Here is a 25,611-nt window from a genome sequence, read left to right on the forward strand (position 1 = left end):
TCTTTATACCTGCATTTTTCTTGTTGTTGTTGATAAATAATTTGATAGTAAAATAAATATAATGAAGAGTTTATTCAGCTATGGTTTCAACATTGTTGGATATTGTTTACTTTTGAGTAAAAACTTACAAAGCAAGTATAGGCCTACTGTAAAGTAGTTTTGAATATAAAAATAAAACTACGTTTTTCCTCTGTATAGTCACCTGAGGCATGACTAAATATTTAATTGCTTTAAGAGCTAATTTTTCATATTTGCCACAATTATGTGGGCAAATCGACAATTGAATCGCCTTGAATGAATGCAGTTTTAAAATGAACAGCAGCCAATTTTATGTCTCCAAACACTTTCAATGTCAGTGCCACATGTGAACCGATGGGTGGCACTAACGTCCAGCACTAACTGTCGTCCAGCAAGATCGAAACCTTGAAAAGAAACGCCCCTGTTTGGATTGTAAACAACTGCACAGAGATGCAGAGACAGGCAGGGCATCGAAACTGATTTGAGATCGGTCTGTATTTCACAGAGAGGGGTCTGGGGTCGCTGCTTGAGCAGCTCTGGGAACAGATATGAACGCTGCGCGTGCACGCGTTTACAGATGCGGACTATTGTAACATCATTACAGAGACTAAACGTAAGTACGACACGAGTCGTGTGTCTGTTTTTCTTTTTGAAATGGTTCTGATGTAAATAAAATAGCGAAAAAGACAAGACGCTGTGAAATGGTTACGGGACACTAAAGCACGCGCCCTTTACACCATTTTTCATTTGTGTGCAAGGTAGGCGGCTATGTATGTGAAACTAGATCAGTAGAAATATATATATCAAGAGCTAACGTAAATATTTTGTATTTTACCTGTCCACGTTGTGGTGTTTTGTTTCGCCTAAGCCGTTTATATTTACATTTATTAATTTAGCACACTCATTAATTAAAATGGTGAAGATTCATTACAAGTTCAATACAATGTAATCTTCAAAGTTGACCAGAGGGGCAGAGAACAGTTTTCTTTTCTTTTCTTTTCTTTTCTTTTCTTTTCTTTTCTTTTCTTTTAAAATGGGTCCGTTTTAGTATGTGCTTTTTTAGTAAGGCATATGGGCATGTAAACACCTGTCTGTTGTTAAACATAAGCATGTCCTGACATCTATATTTGCAGGCTACCACACAGTCACTTTGCCTGTCAAATTACGTTAATTTATGGTTTAACTTTAGTGTACTCTAAAAGTTATGTTAAACCCAACCTCTATGTGACTGGATGTCACACAAAAATAAATAAATATTATCATGGTTTCCAAAAAAAAAAAAAATATATAAAAAAAATATTTTGATAATAATAAGAAATGCTTCTTGAGAACCAAATCAGCATATTAGAAGGATTTCTGAAAAATCATGTTACACTGAAGACTGGAGTAATGATGCTAAAAAAAAATCAGCTTTGCCATCACATGAATAAATTACATTTTAAAATAGTCAAACAGAAAAAATAGTTACTAGAAATTGTAATAATATTTCACTATATTAATGTTTTACTGTATTTTTTACTGTTAAAAATGTACCAACCCCAAACTTTTTTAACGGTAGTCTATTAATAAACAAACTTTTGCCAATTAAATTTATTTCAGCACAATTTCTGCAAAGAAAACTGTTGCACTTTTGCTGCATCAGGTACAGAGTCAATCTCAGCATGTCTCATTATATGCCAACCCTGTTAAGTTATATGTTCACACTGTTCAGCTTTTATTAGGGTTCATCTTGACATCGATCTGGCCAGTTATGGTCATGTTATGTCAAGAAACATCTCAACTTTTCTGTCAGCCTTTTCCACCTCATCATTCGCCCTGTTCTGTTACCACTCTGTCAGTGAAAAGTAATTTACTATGAGGACACTCATCCACACTCCACCCATTTTCCATCTCTCTGTCTCTGGTTTCACTGCTCGTCCCTCAAAATGCCTAGACAGTGAAAGACAAGCGCCCCGTCCCATGAATTATGCAGCGCTGCTATAACCGGCTCTTGTTTTTGAACACACCTGTCAGTTTGAGCTTGCTGTCGACTTCGGGAGAATTTTCAGAAACACCAAACATGTCCCACTTGTGTTTCCTCTTTGAATTCTTTTCAAATTTACATTCAATGTGATGCATTGTCACTGATGGCAGATAACAGCTTAAGGGACAGAGCAGGGTGAAGAACTGGAAAAACCGCTCTGTCCCCAATTGGCGGATATATTTAGTCCTTAATGTTTTCTCTTGAGTTCTTATTAAGATAGGTGACCCTGGACCACAAAATCAGTCTTATGGGTATTTTTTTATTTAATTTCTTTCCTTTGATGTATGGTTTGTTAAGATAGGACAATATTTGGCCGAGCTACAACTATTTGAAAAGTTGGGATCTGAGGGTGCCAAAAAATCTAAATATTGAGAAAATCGCCTTTAAAGTTGTCCATTTCTGTTGCTAATTTTGCAGCATCCACTCACAAAAATATTTTTTTATATATATTTAAGGTAGGAAATTATGACGGGTTTTGTGATCCAGTGTCACATATATATTAATTTTCATGATTGTCTATCTTTTTGTGATCACCTAGCAGTTATGGGAGAATCCAATACAAGGAAGTCTGTACGATGGAAAGAGACGAGCACAAAAACCCATACCACAGAGGACATCATTACGTCTTACCTAACAGCCTCTGATGAGAATCAGAACAAGCTGCAAGACGTCGAGGTTATGGACGTGGAAGCTGTTAAACTCGACTCAGAGAAAAGGAACCCAGAAGAGAGGTCTCCAACAAACATGAAGAGCCAAAGTTGCTCTTTAGATCATGGTAGGCATTTTTTATCGCTGTGTTCTGGTGCTGTAATTCTTGTCTTGATGAAAGAAATATGACTTAAAAGGTTATAAACAATTCAATCAAAAACGTGAAATGGAATTACTTCCATTTTTCCTTGGAACACAAAAGGTAGAGATATTTAAGAATATACTATTTATTTAATAATATAATATTATAATGAAAGGGGACTGTCGCTTTCAAGCTTTTTAAAACGATTCAAAAGCATTATGGAAGTGGCATACATTACTGTTCAAAAGTTTGGGGTCAGTACATTTATATATATATGCAGTTGTAAAAATGTATCATGTTCTCCAAAAAAATAATAAGCTGGACAATTGTTTTCAAAATTTCATAATAAAAAGAAACATTTATTATGCAGCAAATCAGCATATTAGAATGATTTCTGAAGGATCATCAAAGACTAGTAATGATGCTGAACAGTCAGGAATAAATTAAATTTTAAATATATATTAAAATAGAAAACAGCTATTTTAAATTTCACAATATTATTTTTGTTCAATTAAATGCAGCCTTGCAGCTGAGCATCTTAAAAAACATTTATTTAAATGTTAAAAGAGTGAGGATCCTTTTAAATTATTATTTTGTTCCAGGAAGTGTCAGTTTACTGGTTAGGAATGACATTTTGACAATGACAATGTCATTTTGGCTGAACTGCTTCTTCAAGGTTAAATTTAGACACAGCTAAACACATTAAAACATTCCCAAAACAGTCTTTCCTTTAATTATTAGCAGGTATTAAGTAGTTTAATTAACCATAAACCTAAGTAAGCATAATGCAGTCAAATCACTGGATTTGCCAGTTTACTAAATTCATAATTAATTGCATCAGAGTTCCTAATTTTTTTCCTGATGTGATCTCTGCACAGGTACTCTCTCTGGGATTGAGCCACCTGGACCTAGTCCCTCTCTTCTGGCTTCACTGCAGTCCCTTGTTGAAGAGAATGATCACATGCTCCTCCCTCATTCCTTACACCAGGTGAGTGCACTGGGAGTTTGAAAAGGTTACGCCCATAGCCAAAACACAAATTGGCATGAAAAAACCTTAAAGGGCCATTTAGGGGTTCCCATCATGTGATCATTTTATGTATTAAAGGTAGGGTTGGTAATCCTGTTCAGACACATTTTTTTTTATACTGGGTGAAATGGTCCTTCCATTCTGATAGTAGTCAATACATTATGTGTTCAGAAAAAGGAATGAAACAAATCTGACCTCTGTAGCAGCTGTAGGACAGTAAAAACTCTGACCAATCACTGCCATTCGGTGCGAATGTAAAGAACCAATCAGATGCCTTCATGTCTCGTGCCCGAGCACCACTGCGTGCACAGCAGTGATGCGCGGGTCAATGTATAAACAACCCGCACCCGACCGACGTTTTCAACTAACCCGCCCGCAACTCGGACCGCAAACAAAAAGAAAGAAAATATTGTTCCTGACCCGCGTTTTTAAAAGCAGCTATAGTAAATGCTCATCGCGTCATGGGCCATAGACGGAGGAACTAGGGGTGCGCATTTTTCAGAATGCTGTATGATATAGCCTAGTGTTTTGTAATAAAGGCTTGATTTATTCATTTATTTCGTTTCATTTTCTTAACAATTAAGATGCTGCATGTGTTTATCCAGTCTAATCAAAGTGTGCATCTCTCCCCGGACTTTCCCAACAAAAATCCCGCCCCCTCTCAGCAAATATCTACATAAAACTGACATTACTGAGCTATATGCGTTTAAAAGTAGCCTATTAAAATGGCACAATGGCATTGCTCAGTTCAACGCGTTGGGAAATCGGGCATTTTGTCCCGCGTCAGCTTTTATTCAAAAGTTAATAACGCGCTAAACATTCAAAAGGTAAATAAGGATTTCCCACTTTCATCTGCAGACTGAGCTCGTGCGTCATCCTCGCGCATTCAGACAATAAAGTGTAGACCTATGTATTTCATAGAACATTGTGTCTAGTACTATATAAATTACAAAGGTAAACGACCCGACCGACCGCGACCCGAATATCATTAAAAATATTTTTGGATGACTCGTAACCGCGGGTGAATGCAGGCACCCGCTCATTTTGGATCAACCCGCGCATCACTGGTAGGTACATGCAGCTGACTCCAAATGTGGATGCGCGTTCATGTTTGTGGGGGGGCGTAGCTTTGGACGGAGCACTGACAGGAGGGGGCGGAGCTTAGAAGAGGTGCCACTTTCAAATCTGGCTAGCTCTCCAACATTACCTCTAGCTTTAAGTTTATTTAATTAATTTAGTTTCAATGCATATTTTATTTTAACTAAATGTATTAATTATACAGCTCGTAAACTGTAAATAACCTGTTAAACATGAACATATTATGCAATCAGGGAAGACATTTCGCCTTATAAAGCTTTTTAGCATAAAAAAGTTCTTTAAAAATTCAAGAACCCTAGAGATATATATAGAACCTGAACCTTTTATTCTAAGAGTGTTGATGACTTTTGTTGTCTACTTAAGGATATTTTAAAAGGAAAAAAAGCAGTAATTTTATACAGTGCAACAGTCTAGTACTGAAAGTATATATTCATTTTCTCCATAGGGAAATTGATTTTTAAAGGTAACATATAAACCTGTAAAGACAGGCTTACTGTGAGCTACGAGTACAATAATATTTGCTTCTGTTTGAAGTTGTTATTACCGGTACACATTATTTCAACTTAGATTTAAAATAATCCTGTTTAACAGCAGAATTTGTGGTGAAAACTACATTACCCATGATGCTGTACAGAAAATTCCACCAATCTTGAGTCGAACCAAGATAATGCTTCATGGGATAGTAGTTCTCTCTATTTTGATTGTCAAATACTTTTTTTGCTTCAAATCATTAAGTTTGTAATGATTCACCTCGTAGCTGGTTGGCTTGGTTCATGGCTTATAATGCTTTAACAAAGACTTTTTTTTTAATAGTAAAAAATAGTTTTTTACTAATAATTTACGGAATAGTAAAAAAGCTTTGACTAAAACAACATGCACATTTATAATCAGATCTGTCAACGAGACAAACTGCTGAAATGTTCTCTGTGAGTTGTTTTTTTAATCTCCCCGTAGAGTTATAATTGAGGGGTGAGATTATTGTAGTTAGATAAAAATCAAGAGTACAGGAAAAACAATAAATTTTCCTGCATTACACTAAATATAGACGATCCATGTAAGAGAACGCATTAGATGGGCAAAGATAGGGCAGTTATTTTCTCTGTCACACTGTCAGACACGGTAACATGTTCGCACGCGCTTCATTCTGCTGGTTGTCCTTTTAAATGCGCTCTTCACTAGAGCTTCTCTTGATGGGGCAATTGAAATGAAATCGAGATTCAGGTCTAACAGGAAATGCGGCTTTGATCGACCACAGCTGAGAGTCTTTTAACTGAACACCGTCAATTGGTAAGGAGATGTAATATTTTACTTGCTGATATTTCTCTTCCATAACAGATAGCGGAGGGCTACTTCCTTGAAGAGGACTGTATCCTTTTGCATATTAAATCCACCACTGTTATTCTCCTGATCTCTGTCTGTTTCCTCTTTGCCTTTACTGTCACTAAATGGTCCCTGTTGATGCTGTTGTCTTAGTGACCGGGGCAAGCGTAACCAAGGGGAAGCTCATTGGGGTGTGTCTGTCCATGCTTACATTTAGGGCGTTGTAAAAGGGAAGGATGTTGATAGATATTTAATTTAATAATTTTTTTATTTTTATATATATTTATTTATATCTCTGTATAGAGATTTATCTCTGGTCATCATGGGCTTCGGTAAGATTTTTAAATGTGTTTGAAAGAAGTTTAAAAAAAAACTGTGAAATATTATTACAATTTAAAATAATTGTTTTCTATTTAATATATTTTAAGAGTTGATGATTTTTAGGTGACACAAGGCTCGAGGACTTTTTTTATTCCTTATTTTCGTATCATAATAAAAGGCACAAACTCCAAAATATATTTCTTTAAACTGGTGCCAGGTAAGCTCCATCCACACACAAAATAGAATAAGCATTTTTTTTTTATCCCATTCTCATATTGGGAGTGGGGGAACGGATTCCGACAGCTGTTTTTTTGCCATCGGATTCTGTTCCTCCTGTAATTCCTACACAAGGAGGATCTTCTAATATCTATCAACGTGTTGTTAATCAATAGGCCGCCACAGCCTAGTGGTCAGTGCACTGACATTAAAAGCTGATGATTTTTAAGTGACACAAGTTCAAGTCCCGGCTCGTGTAACTTTTTTTTTTTCCTGTGATGATCAGATTTTTCAGCATTATTACTCTTCAGTTTCACATGATCCTTCAGACATCATTCTAATATGATGATTTGGTGCTCAATGTTAAAAACAGGGCTGCTTAATATTTTTGTGGAAACCATCATACTTTTTTTTTTCCAGGATTCTTTGATGAACAGGAAGATCAAATGAACAGCATTTATTTGAAATAGATTTAGATTTTTTTTTTAAACAATGTTTTAGATGTATTTACGGTCACTTTTGATCATTTGAATGCATCCTTCCTGAAAAATAATAATAATTTGTTAAAATTACCTCAATCTTTTGAATGGTACTCTCTCTATAAACTCTTTTAAACGTTGCTTTCTTTAAGCATTGCCTATCTCAGATCAGTGGGCAGTGGAGTTTCTTCATCTGGAGAAGCTGTACCATGAAAGACTACTGTCTAATCTGGCCTCCATACAAAAGAAATGGGGTAAGAATGCCAGATGATTATGGATAATGGTACATCAAAAATGTATTTCCTAACATAACAACTTTAACCAGGGGAGGTCAAGTTGTTTGCATGTGAGAGGATTTCCTAAAGCATTATTTTATCTTAGAAAGATGAGACTCCTTTTATAAATAGGACAATACTGTTGTAAGTATTGTTGTTCACCCTTTCTAAGTAAACCGCAGTGGTGTGGTTTGATCTCAGGAAATTGCTCATTTCCCAGTCGTGCTTCATTGCCCAGACCACACGTGACTGTTACTTCAGCAATATCACTGCAGTACAGAGGTCAGACTCTGCCATCTTATCTGATTAACTGTCAACAAGGTTTTACTGTGGAAAGTGAAATTTGAAGAATGTCACATAGCTGTAGTTTTTTTGGGCGGGGACAAAGATTTTTTTCGTGAAATATCAGGACCTGAGAATGATATGTATTTTTAGACTGCTTTCACATAATCTGTGAGTACAGAGAGAAAATGACGGTCCAAATATTTGAGACTCAAATCCATATGTTTGGTTTCAGAGTCCCAGAGGAAAATCAGCTTCCAAACCGAAAGTAACTCTACTTTAAACGCTAATGGAACTGACAGAGAGCGAGAGCATATGGAAGTGTTGAGTCATATCTGCAGAACACACCAGAGGTGAGACTGTGTGTAGAGAAGAAAAAGAATAATCCTTACATTTCATTTCTAATGTTAAATTATCTTTAACCCTGAGTCCCTGACAGAACCAGGGCCTTGTCAAGTACCATCAATTTAAACTGATTTATAGGGAAATACCTGAAGAATGACGTGAATTTTGAAAAATTTCTAAACAAAATTTGTTTTAATTATTATTTTAATTCTAATTAAAGTATATATATATATTATATATATATATATATAGCGCGTTGAGAAGCTTACTCTAAATGTATATATTAAAAAAATATATATGTACAAACTATAATGCTATGAACATGCATTATATATATAATGTATATACGTATACAGTTATGCAATAGACATTATAATTATGTACACACACACACACACACACACACACACACACACACACACACACACACACACTCACACATATATAATTATTAATTGTTTGCTATTGTATAAAATATTTTAACAACACTACCAAAATGAAATAACTCCTAACTCTACTCTTTCAGGCCTAACTTCTCTTTGGAAAAGGTAAAATAAAAAACATAATTGTTTTATTATACACAAATGCGGTTTCTGTTTCTGTGAGTCTGATTAAAGCAAGTCTGTTATTGCAGAACATGGATGACATAAATCTACAAAACAGCCCAACCCATGTGACAGAACACAGAAGATCAAAACAAGAACAAGCTTCAGTGAACTCAACCGGGAGAGAAAACCGAGCGGACGACTGCTCATGGCTGGAAGCTGAACAGGAGCCAGAAGAGAACTGTGAGTTGAATGAGGAGGAGGAGGAGGAGGAAGATCTTGAGGAGGATGAGTACTGGAATGAGGAGCTGCAGGACGACACAGACTTTGACGGCCAGGTTCCTGTGGATGAGCTGGACAGCCTCATTCAGGTAAAGGAGGTAGGACGCTGTAGGAGTGATGTTAATCTCTTGCATTTTACCATCTGCTTATAGACAAAATAAGCATGCTGAGACACCATCCGTCTGCTGCGATCTCTCCATATCAACCGCTTACAGAACGATTTGTATTCCTCAGAGCTTAGATATGCAATGATGTATTAATATGGGTCCTCAAATTGATTCTTTTTACAAATTTGTGAAAGGTCAAATGAGACTTTCTTCCAAATCTCAGGCCACATTTTTTAGCCACAGGGTTTTTCTGCTTTGTGAAAGCAAAATAGTGTGATGTCATCCACAGCATTATGGCAGCCAGCTGCAGGAGTTTTATAAAGAAGCGTTCAGGGAGTGTATGGTTTCCTAAAGCTATTGGGCGTGGTTGTTTCCAACTGCAAAAACCTTCTCCAGAACTGTATTTGAGTCACATTTGACACACATTCTGAAAGAGTTACTGACTTTTTTTGATCAACAAACACGACAACTGAATGATGATTACATGTGTTTGTTTGCTTGTTGTACACAATTATTTTATAGTGATTTAAAGATTCTCATCACTTTTGTTTAGGCCTCTGATTTGACTTGAAAAATTACGAAAATGTTTCTATTATTTACTCACCATGCCATTCCAAACCTGTATGACTTTCTTTCCTCTGCTGAGCACAAAATAAGATATTTTGAAGAATGTCAGTAACCAAACAGTCGGTGGGACCCCATTGACTTCCATAGTATATTTTTTCCATACTATGGAAGTCAATGGGACTCATCAACTGTCTGGTTATTCTTCAAAAGAGACATTCTTCAAAATATCTTCTTTTGTGTTCAGCAGAGGAAAGAAAGTCATACAGGTTTGGAAAAAAATTAGGGTGAGTAAATACTGTAATGAATTTTGGGTGAACTGTCTCTTTAAGTCCTACTTTAAGCACTCTTAAATTCTACAAAAAAAAAGTATTCTATAATACACTGGTTCTAAAAACATTGGTTCACATTTAAGTATATTATTTATTTCCATAGAAAGTGCTCTTTTTAAAAGTACTCTTTTCACAAGGAATCATAATAATGCCGTTCAGTTCATTATGATGTTGCACATACTGACCCCTTGTGGTTATTAGTTGTCATTACATTATTTGCTATGTACATGCTTTAAAATGAATTCTCCCTCAGATTTTGTTGTCTATTTCATGGATTTTCATACTGTATTTCTCTAGACTTTTCCCTCAAATGGCTTAGTCTCTATTTTAAAGAAGAGGGTCTGCGTCAAGGAAACCAAGAATGCGACTCCACAAAAAAACTCGACCAAACGCAAAGTCCGTTTCAGAGAGCCAGATGATGATTTCGATCAAGGTACAATTTCATCACATTTTTGTAAACAAGCGGTCACACAGGGCCTTTATATATTCATATTTCTGCTTTGTATTAATGTGAGTGATTATCTTTCTCATGCTTCCAGATGAGGTGTCTGGAAACTCTTGCCTCGTGCTTCTCCTCTTGTGTCTGGCTACCGTGGTGATCAGCATGGGTGGCACTGCTCTTTATTGTCTCGTTGGAGAGGCGTACTCTAATGTGTGTGTCGACTTCTCGCAAAACGTGGAATTTTTCTTTGGACCTGTTCGACGAGGAGTGGGCGCTCTCACACAGTGGCTCTCTTCGGGTGCATCATAGCAGCTATTTCTTCTGCTATTCTTTATATTACCGTTTCTGATGATAAACAACAGTATTTCTCTTGAGATAATATGCACATTACCAGACAGGCCTTAATAAATGTTTCTTTAGTGAGTCTTTAGTGTACACATCACACAGGGCTTCCTAATGCATAAATACATCTGTATAAAGTATTTAATACTGGTTTTAAAACATGCGTATTAGAGAAATTTTAATATACCACAGCTATTCCTCTGATCAATATCTAAGTGGATTGAAAGAATTGCCTTTAGAGCCATAACATTGTTTTTGTACATTTTAGTACTCACGATACACTACATTCCGTGGTTATCTTTGTATGTATATTTTTTATTTTAATAGATTGACTTGGCACTTTTCAATGGCGCTGTAAGCACAGACATTCACACAGTATCAACATGAAGAAGCAAAAATAGGTGTTTCTAGCAATGTTAATTTTAAAAGTGGGTTTATGCTGTAACTCTGTCTATGATAATAGTGGAATGGTCTTTTGAATGGAAGAAAAGATGACGCAGCAATAAATGGAATTGGCACACATAACCTAGGTGAAGTAGGAGCATTTCACATTGGAGACCAGTGTGTCATCCATTGACTATCCATCTAACAATGAAGCATTAAGATGCACAGAACAAAAATATTATAGTGCCACAGCCCTGATTAAGTACCTTGGACTGTCATTGTTTTCTTGCCAAAAGAACAATATGCTTGAACTTTAAAGTCAATTGTAAAGTAAAGTGCATATTAAAATAATTCATTCATATTGCTTAATTAAATTTTACAATGTGATTAATCACAAAAACATACAGTGGGGACCAAAAGTCTAGAAACAAATAGAAAATATAAGATTCAGCAACATCTTTAATTTTGTGAATATGTGAACTCCTTTATACTAAAGATCAAAGTTGGTGCTGCTGTCATTAAAGCAAAAACTAAATCATTATGCTGATAAAATCATTTGTAATAAGAAAAAAAACAAGTGGTCTGACTTGAACTTGACATTTCTGATTTCTTCAAAACAGTCAATAACAAGCTGCGATCCTATAATTTATCAATTGACATTCAGATGTTATTTACAGCTGTGTATATTTACATACATTGCTTTTATATAGGCTAATATGTGAATGGTCACAAAATATATTTCATTACACTGCAGTACTGTTGTTGTAATATCACCTTTCCAGCACAAGATGTCTCTTCACTTCTTTAAAGTGTGACCGTTTCTGGAATTTTCACCCACAAACGTTGGATTTGTATATGAGCTACAATTGATCTGAAGCACAACCTAAGCTTCTAAACCTCTTTTGCAGTATTTTACACTGATACTACTGTACACTGTCACACTGTGTACAGTGACACCAGAGGATCAGCAGCAGCGGTCGCTCTGACCTCGTCTGTGTCGCATCGCACGCGGATTACAGACACAATGGCGACGCTCACAACGTCAAGCAAAAGACCGTACCATATCATAGTGTTCGGTGCGACCGGTTTTACCGGTCAGTTTGTAGTGGAAGAGGTCGCGCGGACGTGTACAGAGGGTCCAGGAGGGTCGTTACAATGGGCTGTAGCCGGACGGAACCGCGACCGACTGGAAAAAACACTCATTCAGGCAGCTGACGCTCTGTGTACGTGTTTGACGCAGTACATTTAAGTTTAACAGCAACTTTTTAGATTTTGGCGTAATTGTACTTTACATTGAAGTGCTCACACATATTATATAACCTAATGAATTACAACAGAAAATAATAAACATAGAATATAGTATAACTCTGTACAAAAATACGAACTGTATTAATTCTCATTTGGATTGTAATTAGGCTACAGTACATTATACAATACGTGGTGTGACCATTTAGTAATAATAAAAACTAACATGATATTAGCTACCATGTTTTTCTCTGTACTATCAAGTTTGTCACCTATTTTGTTTATTATAAAACAATAATATAACATTTTAGAATAGGTAATCAAAAATAATTTATTAATTCATTGTTTTATATATTATATTTTAATATATTTGTATATGAATATATCTATGGACAATATGTTTACCCTCTAATACCATAATGTTACTGCCACAGTAGCCTACTTAAAAAAGAAAAAGAAAAAAAAAGGCTATATATAATATATATTATATATATATTATTTTTTTAGCTAGGCCACACAGAATTACAATGCACATATGTTATTTATGACAGATTGAATTACCATACTGTCATGGCTAGACATGAGCCAGTCAGATCATGGTATTAGACGAGTTTCAGCAGATTTTGTCTGTTGAGATTATCCGATGGGATTACAAGGTTTGAGAATATTGTTGATTAAAGGCATACTGTTCTGACAATCCCATCATAATATGGAATTGCCCATACTGAGATGATATCTATCTATCTATCTATCTATCTATCTATCTATCTATCTATCTATCTATCTATCTATCATTTTGAGCTGTTAGTTGAAGAGAGATCCATCCATCTCTGACATTGCATCATTTGTCTGCAGGTAAACCAGAGCTGAAGTGTGTGGAGGTTATTGTAGCAGATGTAGCCGAGCCAGAGTCGTTGGCCATCATGTGCAAACAAGGCTTCATTGTGCTCAACTGCGTGGGACCAGTAAGTCCACAAAGACTATAGTAAAAACGTATAGGAAGGTTTACACATCTGTGCATTCACACACCTGTCCCAGCGTGATAGTCATAGTCCCACGATAGCTTTATGACAACAACAAAAAAGGATAAATGGAGTTGTGTTATTCTGGGTGAACTGTTGATTGTAAAATGCCATTTTGCATGGAAGTAGATTGTGCTGAGTTGTCTTCTTTCAACAGTATAGATTCTATGGAGAGCCTGTGGTGAAGGCTTGCATAGAGAACGGGGCCCACTGCATTGACATCTGCGGAGAACCACAGGTAGTTACTGTTATGCTTTTATCACAGTTTTTTTGCTCCTGATTCTTCAAAAATCATTCTAATGATTTGGTGCTCAAGAAACATAAAAAAAAACAGTTGTGCTGCTTGAAATATTTGTGTAAACTGTGACTTTCCATTCTTTGATTAATAGAAAGTTCAAAAGAACAGCATTAAAAAAAATTAAAAAAATGTTTTGTAGCATTATAATTGTAAAGAAAAATCGAACTTATCCCAAACTTTTGAATGGTAATGCAGATCTCTTTGATTGTTTAATTATGCAGTTTTTAGAGGGGATACAGCTGAAGTACCACAGTAAAGCTCAGGAGAATGGTGTGTATATCATTGGAAGCTGTGGGTTTGATTCAATACCAGCAGATATGGGCATCCTTTATACACAGAATCACTTCAAAGGTAGGTTGCGTGTCTGGATAATGTTGTATTATTAATAAATTGATTATTTAAAAGTCTAATTAAATTATAATCTACTGTACCATACAGTATTAGGGGAAAAATATATAATCCTGACTTGATTTATAACAGGTTTAGAGGTGCTATTTGCACCAGTGTCCTAATGCTAAAACGTACATATGTCACTGTGATACTTGCCCTGTGTATGAACTTTGACCTTTGCTTCACACGACCCTTGTGCAGTCGGTTTCTTTAATCTCATCCCAATTAGTGGGACGTGTCAGTGACAAAGGCAAAGGCGCTCAGTGCTTACAGGATGTGAGTGTCTGTCGTTGGCCTTTGAAGTGCTGCTGTGGGCAAACGTGCCTGTAGAACAGCAGATGCATGACAACTCCTCTGCCTGTCTTTCACAGGGACGCTCACTGCTGTGGAGAGCTTTTTAACCATCAACACAGGACCTGAGGTGAGCAGTATTTGCACAACTATATTAAAGGGGTGGTATAATGCCCTTTTCACAAGATGTAAAAGTCTTTGATGTCCCCAGAGTGTGTATGTGAAGTTTTACCTCAAAATACCCCACATATATTTTTATATAGCATGTTAAAGTTGTCACTTTTTGAGGGTGAGCAAAAACGCACCGTTTTTGTGTCTGTCCCTTTAAATGCAAATGAGCTCAATGCTCAAGAGGAGGGCGGAGCTTCGACAGCTCTTGTCCTTTTACCTCACACACGCATGCACTGAAAATGTCAAAAACTTTGAGCCTTTTATGTTCAAACTGAAGTCAGAAAGATGGAGAGACTTCAGAAGAAGTAACAACAATGTAGAAGACATTTCTGAATGGTTAGTTGGTGAATTTATGTAGCTTATGAGTAGTATATCTTCTAGTCATTGATTAGCATATTCTGTCTTGATAATCTATAAATCGTGTTCCGGGGGCGGGGTTTATGCAAATTTTAGGGTTCATGACCTCACTAAGCCGGGAGGAATGTCGTGTAGTCCGTACCAGCCGTTTGTTGTCCTTAAAAAGCAATTTCTTTAAAAGCAAATATCTCCCTTTGCTTTGAACTTTGAACATTGTAACTTTGCAGGTGTTGTTTATGCTCAAACAGCAACATTACACACCAACTAAAGTTAGAAAAGTGAAATCATATTCAACCACCCCTTTAAGGGTCCATTGGAATTTGATTGACTGTTATTGAAAATGAGCGCTCAAACTTTGGTTTGATCTAGGATTAAAGCAGTGCTTATATGAAGCTCTGGGAATTCACAATTGCAGCTGCTCATAAATAATGCAACTAACTGTCATATCCCGATGGAGCAAACTAGGAATTTGTGGGAATTCATGTTAATGAGTAACTTGATTGCAAAGGAGACATAGTTTATGTGATTTTTTTTCCCTTTTTTTTGGTGTGGGATTGATCACAATAAAACAAAAAAATGTTTAAATACATTCTGAAACACTTTATAAAATTACATAAAAACTTTACATAAATTAAATTCCAATGTTAGGGTAGCAGATGGCATAAAGCGAGTATGGAGAGTATCATGACCCATATTTTGTACTATTTCATAAGCACTCTATCAAATAGTATTTCCTGCCGTTTTAATCGGGTATGAAGAGAGCTATAGCAGATTGTTTGCTGACCTATTGCATGTCCTCAAAACAGCAAAACATGTCTTGGCTTTTGTTCAGCTGTCTCGTCTTCTTCATCAGGGTGGATGTGCCCATGATGCGACATGGCAGTCAGCCATATTTGGCTTCGCTGACAGTGCCAGTCTCAGAAGAATAAGGAAGAAGTTTGGGCATAAACCTCTCCCGACTGGCGGCGCTAGAATTAAAAAGAGGTGGCTTTAAGTATTTCTTAAAGAATTCTCGGCATTAGATTCTATTAATAATATCTTGATCATGTTTCATGTGCTTTATATAGCAGTTGACTCCCAAAGGAGTGAAGGAGAATTGTTCTCAGGATGAAAATCTGTACTTGTGTTAATTTGCTTGCTATTTTGGTGTACCCAGGGGAGCTGTTTTCTTTACTAAGGAGATAGAGCAGTATGCTGTTCCCTTCATGGGCTCAGATCCGTCTGTGGTGCGACGGACTCAGCGCTATATGCATGAGGAACATAACCACTGCCCTGTGAGTCTAAAACAAATCACACACCCTTTTGATACCAATGTAATTTAATTCAATATATTTAAATGTTTTATTTATCATTTTCTATGAAATGATAAACAACATGTGTCTGTGTGTGTGTGTCTGTGTGTGTGTATGTATATATATATAGTATACTTATAGTCATCTTTTTATAGTTTACCATGAAATAAACTCAATTGGACCCCTTTCAAAGACTGATGACACATTTGCACAGTTATATTTTTTCTTTTGCTATTATTATAGCAAATGGGAATGCAATTTATTTTTAACTTTTGCTGTCGTCTCCCATTCACCACTATATGTTTATAAATATATATATATATATTAATAACAAATAACACATTAAATTATATTTATTATATTTAGCCATTTGTCATCTTTTTTAGTTTATAGGTTTATAGTTTACTTTTTAGTTTATAGTGATATAATCTCAAATTGTAATGTATATTTAAAATATCAAAGTAAAAAATATTTTTAAACAATTCAATTATTTCAAAATATGAATAAAAATTTAATAAATAAATATTTTATATTGTATATTTCAATGTACTCTTAAAGTCTCTTATGTTCAACAATTATGTATGTATTTTTTGTCGTTCATAGTAACATACTTTGTCTAAAACAAGTTCAAATGTTATGCTCTTTTATAAACCATGCCAGTCAGTTTTTGTGAGCAGAACAATTTAAACCCAAACCCAGTCTTCAGTTTTCTTAAACTTTTATTGGAATGTAGATCAAATGGGCTCTTGCCTAACCATCTGCATCCTCTTAAAAAAGACAGACGTTTTCCCTTGCTTTCCAAACACCATTATGCCCCTTACCAGTTTTAATTACATTTCTTCTCGATCCGTCTTGTGCGAGCATGATTACTGTGATAGTGCCTCTGAAAGCCTTCATGGAAAGAGCAGGGGATGATTCACAGTCTTTGTGATTCATCGTCCTGTTCTTTCATCTCCATAGCGATGACCACTGTCTACAGGGTGATGTCATGAAGGTCAACAGGGTGCTGCTGTCAGTAGAGGGTCATTTTTGATTGATGTCTTGCAGTGGACTCAAACTTGTGTTAATAATTCAGCAGTCACAAATGTGTGCAGTTCACTGTCCAACCCACTTAGTTGTTATTGTTGTTGTATATATATGGCCTTCATTTGATTGAATACAATTGTCAACAGTTCACTGTTTTACAGTACAATGTGTTTCCTCTGTCCTCAGGTTCAGTACATGGCATATGTAGGTATTGGTGGTCCCTTCTCCGTGGTGAAGACCCTCTTTGCAGGCGTGCTCTTCTGGTTCATGGTCAAATTTAGTTTTGGCAGGGGATTGCTTACTCAGGTCCAGTACCATTTAAAAAAAACATTGGATTATATTTGAACTGTTAAAAGAAAATCGAATGGATCAAACTCGCATTCATACCATAGAACAGCATGAACTGCTTGTATAAACTCATAAATATCAACATGTTTTTTTATTTATTCTCTCTACTAGTTTCCAGCATTTTTCTCATTTGGTTTGTTCTCCAAGTCCGGACCGTCAAGGAAGCAGGTACAAAAAAAATGCATTGAAATTCACAGGACAAATGACTAAGCCCTTATTTGTTTGGTTGGTGTCTCTCTGCCATTGTTGTCTTATATTAGATGGATGGCACCTCTTTCTGCCTGAGGTTTATGGGGGAGGGCTACACAACGGGTCAGGACCCCTCTCTAGGCAAGCCAAATGCCACTATCAACACTGAAATAACAGGACCAGGTATTGTCCTACTAATTTGATTTGACACAAGATATTCACCTTAAATACTCAGACTTAAAGGGTCAATACTGTCGTATTTTGCAGAGCCAGGATACATTGCTACACCGATTACCATGGTGCAGGCAGCTATCACACTGCTGAACGAACCTCACTGTCTCCCTGATAAGTGAGTAATCTGACCTCAAAATAATATATGGATATAATATATATATTGGCACTTTGGTGAACAAAAAAAAAAAAAAAACACCTTTCATATTCTCAGTAGTTTATTTACTTTGTTCACTAACATTGTCGAATATTGGATAATAACTATACTGTTCAAAAGTTTGGGGTCCGTAAGGTTTATTTTTTATTTATTTTTTGAGGGGGGAAGAAGTTAGTACTTTTATTCAGCAAAGATACATTACATTTCTCAAAGTTTAAGTAAATACATTTATAAAGTTATAAAGGCATTATATTATATGTTTACAACATTGATAATATCAGAAAGAAAAATCATGATTCTGAAAAATCATGAGACATTGAAGACTGTAGTAATGATGCTGAAAAATCATCACAGGAATGAATTACATTTTAAAATATATTCAGTAGGAAAATATATAATATTGTGATAAAAAAATCACAATATTACTGGTCTTACTATATTTTTAATACAAATATATGCATAAAAGGTGAGCATGAAATACTTTTAAAAATAATATTACCGACCCTGAACTTTGGAACGTTATATTCTGTGTATATATTCTGTCATTTTTGTGAAACTTGTGTTTCGTTTTCACTTCATTTGAAATGATATGATGTTTAAATTGTCGATTTAATTTCAAAGAAATAGACCAAAAAAGAAAAAGATTTTCTTTATATTTAAAGAAACATCCATATATGTGTTGTGGTGATTTTATATAATTGCTGTGGTTAAACCTGAATACACTTTATTTTTGGATACTACATTTCAAAGCTACATGCTACATATTACGGGTTGATGCTGAATGTTATTTGAGTTGCATGTATGAAGTCCTTTCTTACCTGTTGACCTTTTGTTGGTCCTCACAGAGGCGGCGTGTTCACTCCGGGCTCAGCGTTTGCAAGAACCAACCTAATAGAGCGTCTGAACAAACATGGTGTCCAGTTCTCACTGAAGAGCGGACAGTAGACACGAGTACACTGTCAGATTCACTCAGCCTAGCTCATCTCTGTTGTGAATCGAGTGCTGTAGGCCTGTTCTTTGTTTGTGAGCCATTAAAGGTCTCAGATCTTTTAGTATATACTGTGACCCTAAAACACTTTTGAACACTCAAGTCACACTTATAAATCTTTGAATGTCATTGCATTGAATGACTAAATATCAAACAAATAAGTGCTGATGCTAGAAAGATGATGCTAGAAACTTTCTCTTTAGAAATGTAAATAAATCTCTATTTATCAAATATTTTCAAATAGGGAAAGAACTTGCAGAAAAGGCATGGCAACTTAATATTTGTGAATTTGCCCTTTAAATTATTTAAAGGGATAGTTCACCCAAAAGTGAAAATTCTGTCATCATTTCTTCACCTTCATGTCGTTCTAAACCCATTAGAACACATCTTTAGAACACAAATGAAGATATTTTAATGAAATCTGAGAGATTTCGGTTCCTCCATTGAATATCTTTTCACTCATAACTCTGATGCTTCAAAATATTCGTAAAGAGGATGCAAAAGAAATCCATAGGGATAGATAGGTTTAATCTTCTGAAGAGACATGATCACTTTATATGAATATAATTTAGGCTTTTATTCACATAAACATTGATCAAATTTGGCCACAGAAGCTCACACAGCACATTTGAGTTTCTGTAAGAACCAGTGAGGTTTGTTACGGTTCAGCTTCCGTTTGCTATTTGAGTGATCTGTGTATGTTCATTGATCAAGGTTTATATGTGAATAAAACACTAAATTAAATGTGTTAATCATATAAAGTGATCGTGTTTCTTCCGAAAACTTGGATTAAACCGCTCAATTCCTTTGGATTTGTTTTTTATTCTGAACATTTTGAAGCTTGGGTGTATAGATTTTCAGTGAGGGGCAGAAATGTTTTCATTTGTGTTGTAAAGATAAATGAAAGTCTTGTGGGTTGGGAGTGAGTTATTGATTTGGCCATTTTAATTAAAAAATTTAAAAAATTATCCAAAAGAGTGAACTATCTCTTTAATCTGTTTTAATATGCCTTTGACAGGAATCTGCCACTAGGTGTCTCCTTTTTCCACTTCCACATCTGCCGGTTATTTATGTGGAGATGACAGGAAAGGTCATTTGGTGTGAGAGGGGTAGACGTTGTTTGGGGAGATTAGGAAAGGCAACGAATACATATTTTTAAGGAAAGATGAGAGGTGGCTGGGGGTCGCAGTGGATGAAGAACAGAGGCTGAAAGATGCAGGCCAAGGTTGAAGCAGCCTGGCGGGCGCAAGTTAGTATGACTCAGCTTCAGCTGCTTTCAGTCTTACAGGAAATGAAGAGATGCTGGGACCGAGCTTGTTTTAATCTGTATTGTCACACTTGACTAAAGAGGCGGGAGCAGTAGAGTGTGTTGTAAACTCACAGACCTTGCGTACATGCACTGAGGACATGTAGAATATACGAGAAATGGATAGGATGGCATAGAGAAAGATAAATGTGTGGGGTCATTCCTCGTACGCTGTAAAAATGGAATAAAGAGCTAAAGTTAGTCATTGCATGAGGGTTTGAGAGTCATCTTGTCAAATTGAAATCTATTGGTAAATTATTGATTGTAAAATTAAATAAACTGTATTGTGATATTCTTATATCTTCCTGATCTTTTTAACTATAGGGTGGATTATTTTAACTATAGGAGTGAGACAAACTAACCAATACCATAAATCATCACAGAATTCATCAAATTCTTTGCTTTTACTTGCTCATGTGTGCCATTGCTTTCCTAGTGAAAATTATGTTACCTTCTGGAGTTGATATGACATAAAATTAAGGACATTGAGGACACAGGTAGAAATCTGTAAATTATCCACGAATTAAAACATAATTTTAATTAGAATATACCTGGAAAATTAATAAATTCTAAACAAGATTTTAATATTTAAAGTAAAAACCAGCTACTTTTTATATGCCCTACCTTTGAAAAGTTTGGGGTCCAGCAGATTCTTTTGAAAGAAATTAATACTTTTATTTCGCAAGGATGCTTTTAATTGATCAAAAGTGACAGTAAAAACTTTTATAATATCACAAAAGATTTATATTCCTAATAAATCCTGCTATTTTGAACCTTCTATTTATCAAAAAATCTTTTAATCAATAAAAAGAAGTATCACGGTTTCCACAAAAATTAAGCAGCACAACCATTGTGTTAATATTGATAACAATAAGATATGTTTCTTGAGCAGCAAATCAGCATATCAGAATGATTTCTGAATTATCATGTGACACTGAAGACTGAAGTAATGATGCTGAAAATTCAGCTCTGCAATCAAAGGACTAAATTACATTTTAAAATATATTAATATAAAAAAGCAGTTAAGAATATTAGTGTTTTTTGTTGTTGATAAAATAAATGCAGTCTTAGTGAGTAGAAGAAAAAAACATTAAACATTTTGAACAGTATTATATGCATTAAATAGGGACATGAAAATGTAGGCTGCTACTCAAAGGAAATGACCCATGAATGTTTGTAGATTTGAGACTCCGATATTGGTTTTGTTTCTTTCTTTCTTACTCTCTCTCTCGCTCTCTCTGTTTTGTCTGCGCTGCTATTCCCATATTCCCGTCACATCCTCAGCCAGTTTTTCCCCCACACCCGTGAGCTCTTTAACACATCTTTATCTTTCAAATGCCATTCCCATTCCTCCTTTCCCACCAAGCCTGCGATCCAGTCCGAAGGCTTCTCTCTCCGGCATATTGTCTGCATTGTACACAAAACCCTTATCAGTCTTCTGTACTCTGTCTTTCTCTTTCTCTCCCTCCCTCCCTCATTCCAGTCCTCTGAGAAACATTGTTTCTCTTGCCATGTTTTAGAGCGCCTGGTACTCACGAGTCTACTGCAAAGCCTTATGTAAGTCGCCCTCCCTTCTCACGCTTTCATTTTGCCCAAGCATCACCCTCAATCTCGGTCCTCCTCCGCCCCTCCCGAAGTCGTCCGACGGATTGCATGAAACGACCGCATGCGTAATCTCGGAGGGTTAGGACTATGTGTGATCTTTCTCGGCTTGCCACAGGGACGTGTCAAAGATCTGGACAGATCCGGTGAAGCCGTGCTAATGTGTTGCAGTGAGCGCTGGGGCGGAAGAGAAGGATTTGCTGTACGCTTTGGACTTGTTTTGTGGTTGCAGGACACGGGGCGGCTATGCAGCATCAGTTACAGCTACAGGGGGAGGAGTGGAGAGGGGGAGGGGTGAAGGTGTAGAGAAAGTGAGACAGGGAGGGTGAATGAGAAGAGAGGGATGAGGCGGTATATGAGCCGGAGAGAATGTGAAATTCAGTGAGAGTGAGAGACGGACGTGACATTTTGACTTAATGTGACGGGAAGAGAACATGTTGGTTCAGTATAAACAGAGGCGAGTTTAAAACTATTTAGAAGGAAATAAGTATATTCTAGAAGTTTCAAACTTTTTATACAGAGGAAACCGTAATATAATGAAGCCCATGTCACAAGAAAGGAGATTAATCAATTACATTTGGTTTTTAATTCATACTGTTGATTTGTCATTTGGCTCTCAATAGAATGAACTGTTTATTTGACTGTTTAAGCTTGGGTTTATATGTATATTTATTTTCAGGGCTTTTTTGGCAGGTAATGGTAATGTTTATATATGGCATTTTTTCCTGATGTGTAATTGTTCCCAACATTATTTTGAATCATTATGTACTGTTCCAGATGGACTTAAACTGATTATTGGATTGTTTAACTATGATCATGATCACCTGGAGACCTTTCTACATAATTATTGAGAATAAGTTAAATTGTGACACTGACGAAGGCAAAGAGCCGAAACGTTTGTATAATCTTTATCTCCTGTTTGTCATAAAGTATTTTTTGAGTGCAGATCTTTTTTTGCATTTTTATACTGATATATATAGGTCTCAACACCTAATTATCTGGGAGAGCGCGGTGAGTGTTATGATTGCCCTCAATAGATTCAAATAATTGTGTTTCATGGCTTATTGCAGTAAATATCCAAATTCTGTCAACACACATTCAAAAGTTTTGGTTATAGGTTTTTTATGCTAAACAGGCTGCATTTATTTGATCAAAAATGCTGTAAAATTGTGAAATATTATTAGGCTACAATTTATGATAACGGTTTTCTATTTATATATTTAAAATAAAATGTATTCCTTTGATGTCATACTCTAGTCTTCAGTCTCACATGATCCTTCAGAAATCATTCTAATATTCTAATTTGTTTTTGTTTTATTATATTATTAATTTAAACTTTTGTTATTTAAAAGGACATTATAACCCATTTGAAAAAGACACATTTTAGCATAGGATACTTAAAAAAAGAGTACTAATTATGGAAATAATGTACTTCCATAATTTTAAAAGAATATGAATGCTTAATATTTTTAGTTGAAACCCCTGATATCTTTTCATGATTAATTGATAAATAGAAGGTTCACAATTACAGCATTAATTTGAAACAGTAAAAAATTTTTTTTTATTAACATTATAAATGTCTTTGCTGTCATTTTTTTTAAAATCAATTTAATGCATCCTTGCTGAATAAAAGTATATATATATATATATATATATATATATATATATATATATATATATATATAATATATATATATATATAAAAAACGGAACCCAAATGATATAGTGTATACTGTATGTTAAGAAATAATTGCTAAACGTAATACCCTAAGTTAACACTTTGCTATTCCTATAGACAGATATAGTCTACAGATGTCAGGCAATGAGGATACTAATTGTCACTAATTATAACATAACATTTTGGAGGGAATGGGACAAAGACGCAGATTATTATGGACACGTAAAGCAACAAACAGCCGCTCTTTAAACGTATTTGGCTCTCAGATTAGCCCTGTGGCTGAGAGAGGTTGCATCTTCGTCGTAAATCTCCAGCATGTTTAATTACCTCTGGGTCAGCAGAAAAGCACACTCGTTCATCAGCCAACCTCACACACGAGGCCGAAATGAAAGAAAATCACATTTGTTTTTCCTCAGGAGGGAATGCAGCTCACAGCACTCCGTTTTATTAACCTGAAGGGCTGGATTTCACTGAGGGAAATGCACCGTTCCCCGTCTCACACGTCTGTTGACTCACATATTCGAAATACAAAACGAGGCACACTGACTGCCAACGTACAGTAGCTGACATTATCATCAGACGCAGGTTTGTTTATAAGCCTATGGAAAACCAGAAGTGGAGACAATAGTTAGATGGACCACATGTACATCTCATCTTTATATTCTTCATATATTATCTCATCCATTTTTTTTCTTCTGTGAAACGACTCCACTTTGAAAATGGTGTGTAAACATAGAGGCTTTCAATGCCTGCAGTGTGGATATTTTTAAGCTAATGAATATTTAATGTGGTTCAGTGTTGCCTGATATTGCAACACCTTTTCCAAATGTCTCTTACAGCAAATGTGTGATGATACTAGAGACATGAGTTAGTATCCCGTTAGCTCTATTGTTTAAAGTCACCATGAAATCAAAATTGATAACTTTAGTTTCTTTATAGAATATTGCAGTATTTATTATAAATGATTTATGCATGCACATCATTATTAAAAAAATAAAATAATTAATGTGTCCTTGTAATCTTTAATCAAAATATCTTCCCCTCCCTCTTGCAAAGACACCTCTTCTCTGATGACGCGTTTACTGGCGCGAGGGCGGGGCAACCTGTCACTCACATGACATCACAGCAATAGCAAACCACAACCATCCAATCAATTCCCAATGGACAGAATCCTAAAGTCAGAGTCCCTCCCTACATTTGTTCTTGTTCAAAAAGCTGTTTCACTTGGATACACATCACAATAGGCAAGGAAAGACTATCGCAACTTCCGTTTCATGATGACTTTAATCATTTCATCTATAAAAATGATTAGAAACAAAGCCTTTCTGATGTCTGTTTTCAATAAATCTGATAGCATACCCTTTATTTTACATCTCATTCTCTTTTTGTTTTGCATGAGATGATTCGAATTTCTCTGGTCTGAAGTGTTTATCAGTTCATTATAATACACTGTAACAGCATATATGATTATTAAGCTTCTTGAAGAAGTTTTTGGATGCACTTTAGACACCTTGCTGGTTGCGCTAAGCATTAACATGTTGTTGTTCTTGCCTAATGAAACTAAATTAGGCTGATGTGTCTTGATTATTTCATCGCAGCAGCAAATACATCCATATTAATTATATCTAGCCAAAACTGGACAGCTCAAGGTGACGATCTGAAACAGAGACGGTAGAAAAAGGAATGGGAGAAGTCAACAATAAGTAGTCTTTGCTTTTTAATTAAAAGAGCCAATCACGTCTATGATAGAGTCATCACCTGTTTGTTTACTCTAGAATGTTCGTGTGCTGGACTAGCTTGTTTTAGCATGATTTTAATTAAACAAGCT

The 25,611-nt window shown here is 35.7% G+C and overlaps 2 protein-coding genes across 9 annotated transcripts; both read left to right on the forward strand.

Annotated features, from left to right (window-relative positions):
- Positions 1-332: 332 nt before the first annotated feature.
- Positions 333-12,056, forward strand: cnstb (consortin, connexin sorting protein b). Of its 6 annotated transcripts, none has more exons than XM_079584516.1 (10): positions 333-631; positions 2,583-2,816; positions 3,710-3,819; positions 6,292-6,322; positions 7,460-7,546; positions 8,085-8,202; positions 8,721-8,742; positions 8,829-9,110; positions 10,322-10,457; positions 10,564-12,005. In XM_079584516.1, exons 2-10 carry the CDS (start codon positions 2,585-2,587, stop codon positions 10,773-10,775), a joined length of 1,230 nt encoding a protein of 409 aa, XP_079440642.1. In that variant the 5' UTR covers positions 333-631; positions 2,583-2,584; the 3' UTR covers positions 10,776-12,005. The 6 variants fall into 6 exon arrangements, with proteins under 6 accessions (XP_079440642.1, XP_079440639.1, XP_079440643.1 ...); XM_079584513.1 differs by having other exon boundaries at positions 365-631; positions 8,829-9,119; positions 10,564-11,938; XM_079584517.1 differs by having other exon boundaries at positions 445-631; positions 2,580-2,816; positions 10,564-12,056.
- Positions 12,057-12,213: 157 nt separating this feature from the next.
- On the forward strand, positions 12,214-20,801 carry sccpdhb (saccharopine dehydrogenase b). Of its 3 annotated transcripts, XR_013794439.1 has the most exons (13): positions 12,217-12,415; positions 13,293-13,402; positions 13,617-13,697; positions 13,979-14,108; positions 14,519-14,568; positions 15,820-15,950; positions 16,123-16,240; positions 17,471-17,590; positions 17,744-17,800; positions 17,893-18,004; positions 18,089-18,170; positions 19,055-19,261; positions 20,094-20,801. XR_013794439.1 is itself a non-coding variant. In XM_079584511.1 (12 exons), exons 1-12 carry the CDS (start codon positions 12,217-12,219, stop codon positions 19,152-19,154), a joined length of 1,290 nt encoding a protein of 429 aa, XP_079440637.1. In that variant the 5' UTR covers positions 12,214-12,216; the 3' UTR covers positions 19,155-20,801. The 3 variants fall into 3 exon arrangements, 1 of the variants encoding a protein (XP_079440637.1); XM_079584511.1 differs by having other exon boundaries at positions 12,214-12,415; positions 19,055-20,801; XR_013794440.1 differs by having other exon boundaries at positions 17,471-17,534; positions 19,055-20,801.
- The last annotated feature ends 4,810 nt before the right edge of the window (positions 20,802-25,611 follow it).

The sequence above is a fragment of the Phoxinus phoxinus genome (genome assembly GCF_949152265.1).
Source record: "Phoxinus phoxinus genome assembly, chromosome: 16".
Lineage (NCBI taxonomy): Eukaryota > Metazoa > Chordata > Actinopteri > Cypriniformes > Leuciscidae > Phoxinus > Phoxinus phoxinus.

What these genes read in the sequence shown, in the direction of transcription:
- cnstb (XM_079584512.1), top strand. An exon ending in ATCTGCAGAACACACCAGAG is followed by an intron (nt 8,203 to 8,720) that starts GTGAGACTGTGT and finishes CTACTCTTTCAG; the next exon opens with GCCTAACTTCTCTTTGGAAA. An exon ending in AGATGATGATTTCGATCAAG is followed by an intron (nt 10,458 to 10,563) that starts GTACAATTTCAT and finishes TCATGCTTCCAG; the next exon opens with ATGAGGTGTCTGGAAACTCT.
- sccpdhb (XM_079584511.1), top strand. Translation starts at nt 12,217, where the DNA reads ATGGCGACGCTCACAACGTCAAGCAAAAGACCGTACCATATCATAGTG. An exon ending in CCATCAACACAGGACCTGAG is followed by an intron (nt 14,569 to 15,819) that starts GTGAGCAGTATT and finishes CTTCTTCATCAG; the next exon opens with GGTGGATGTGCCCATGATGC. An exon ending in CCGGACCGTCAAGGAAGCAG is followed by an intron (nt 17,801 to 17,892) that starts GTACAAAAAAAA and finishes GTCTTATATTAG; the next exon opens with ATGGATGGCACCTCTTTCTG.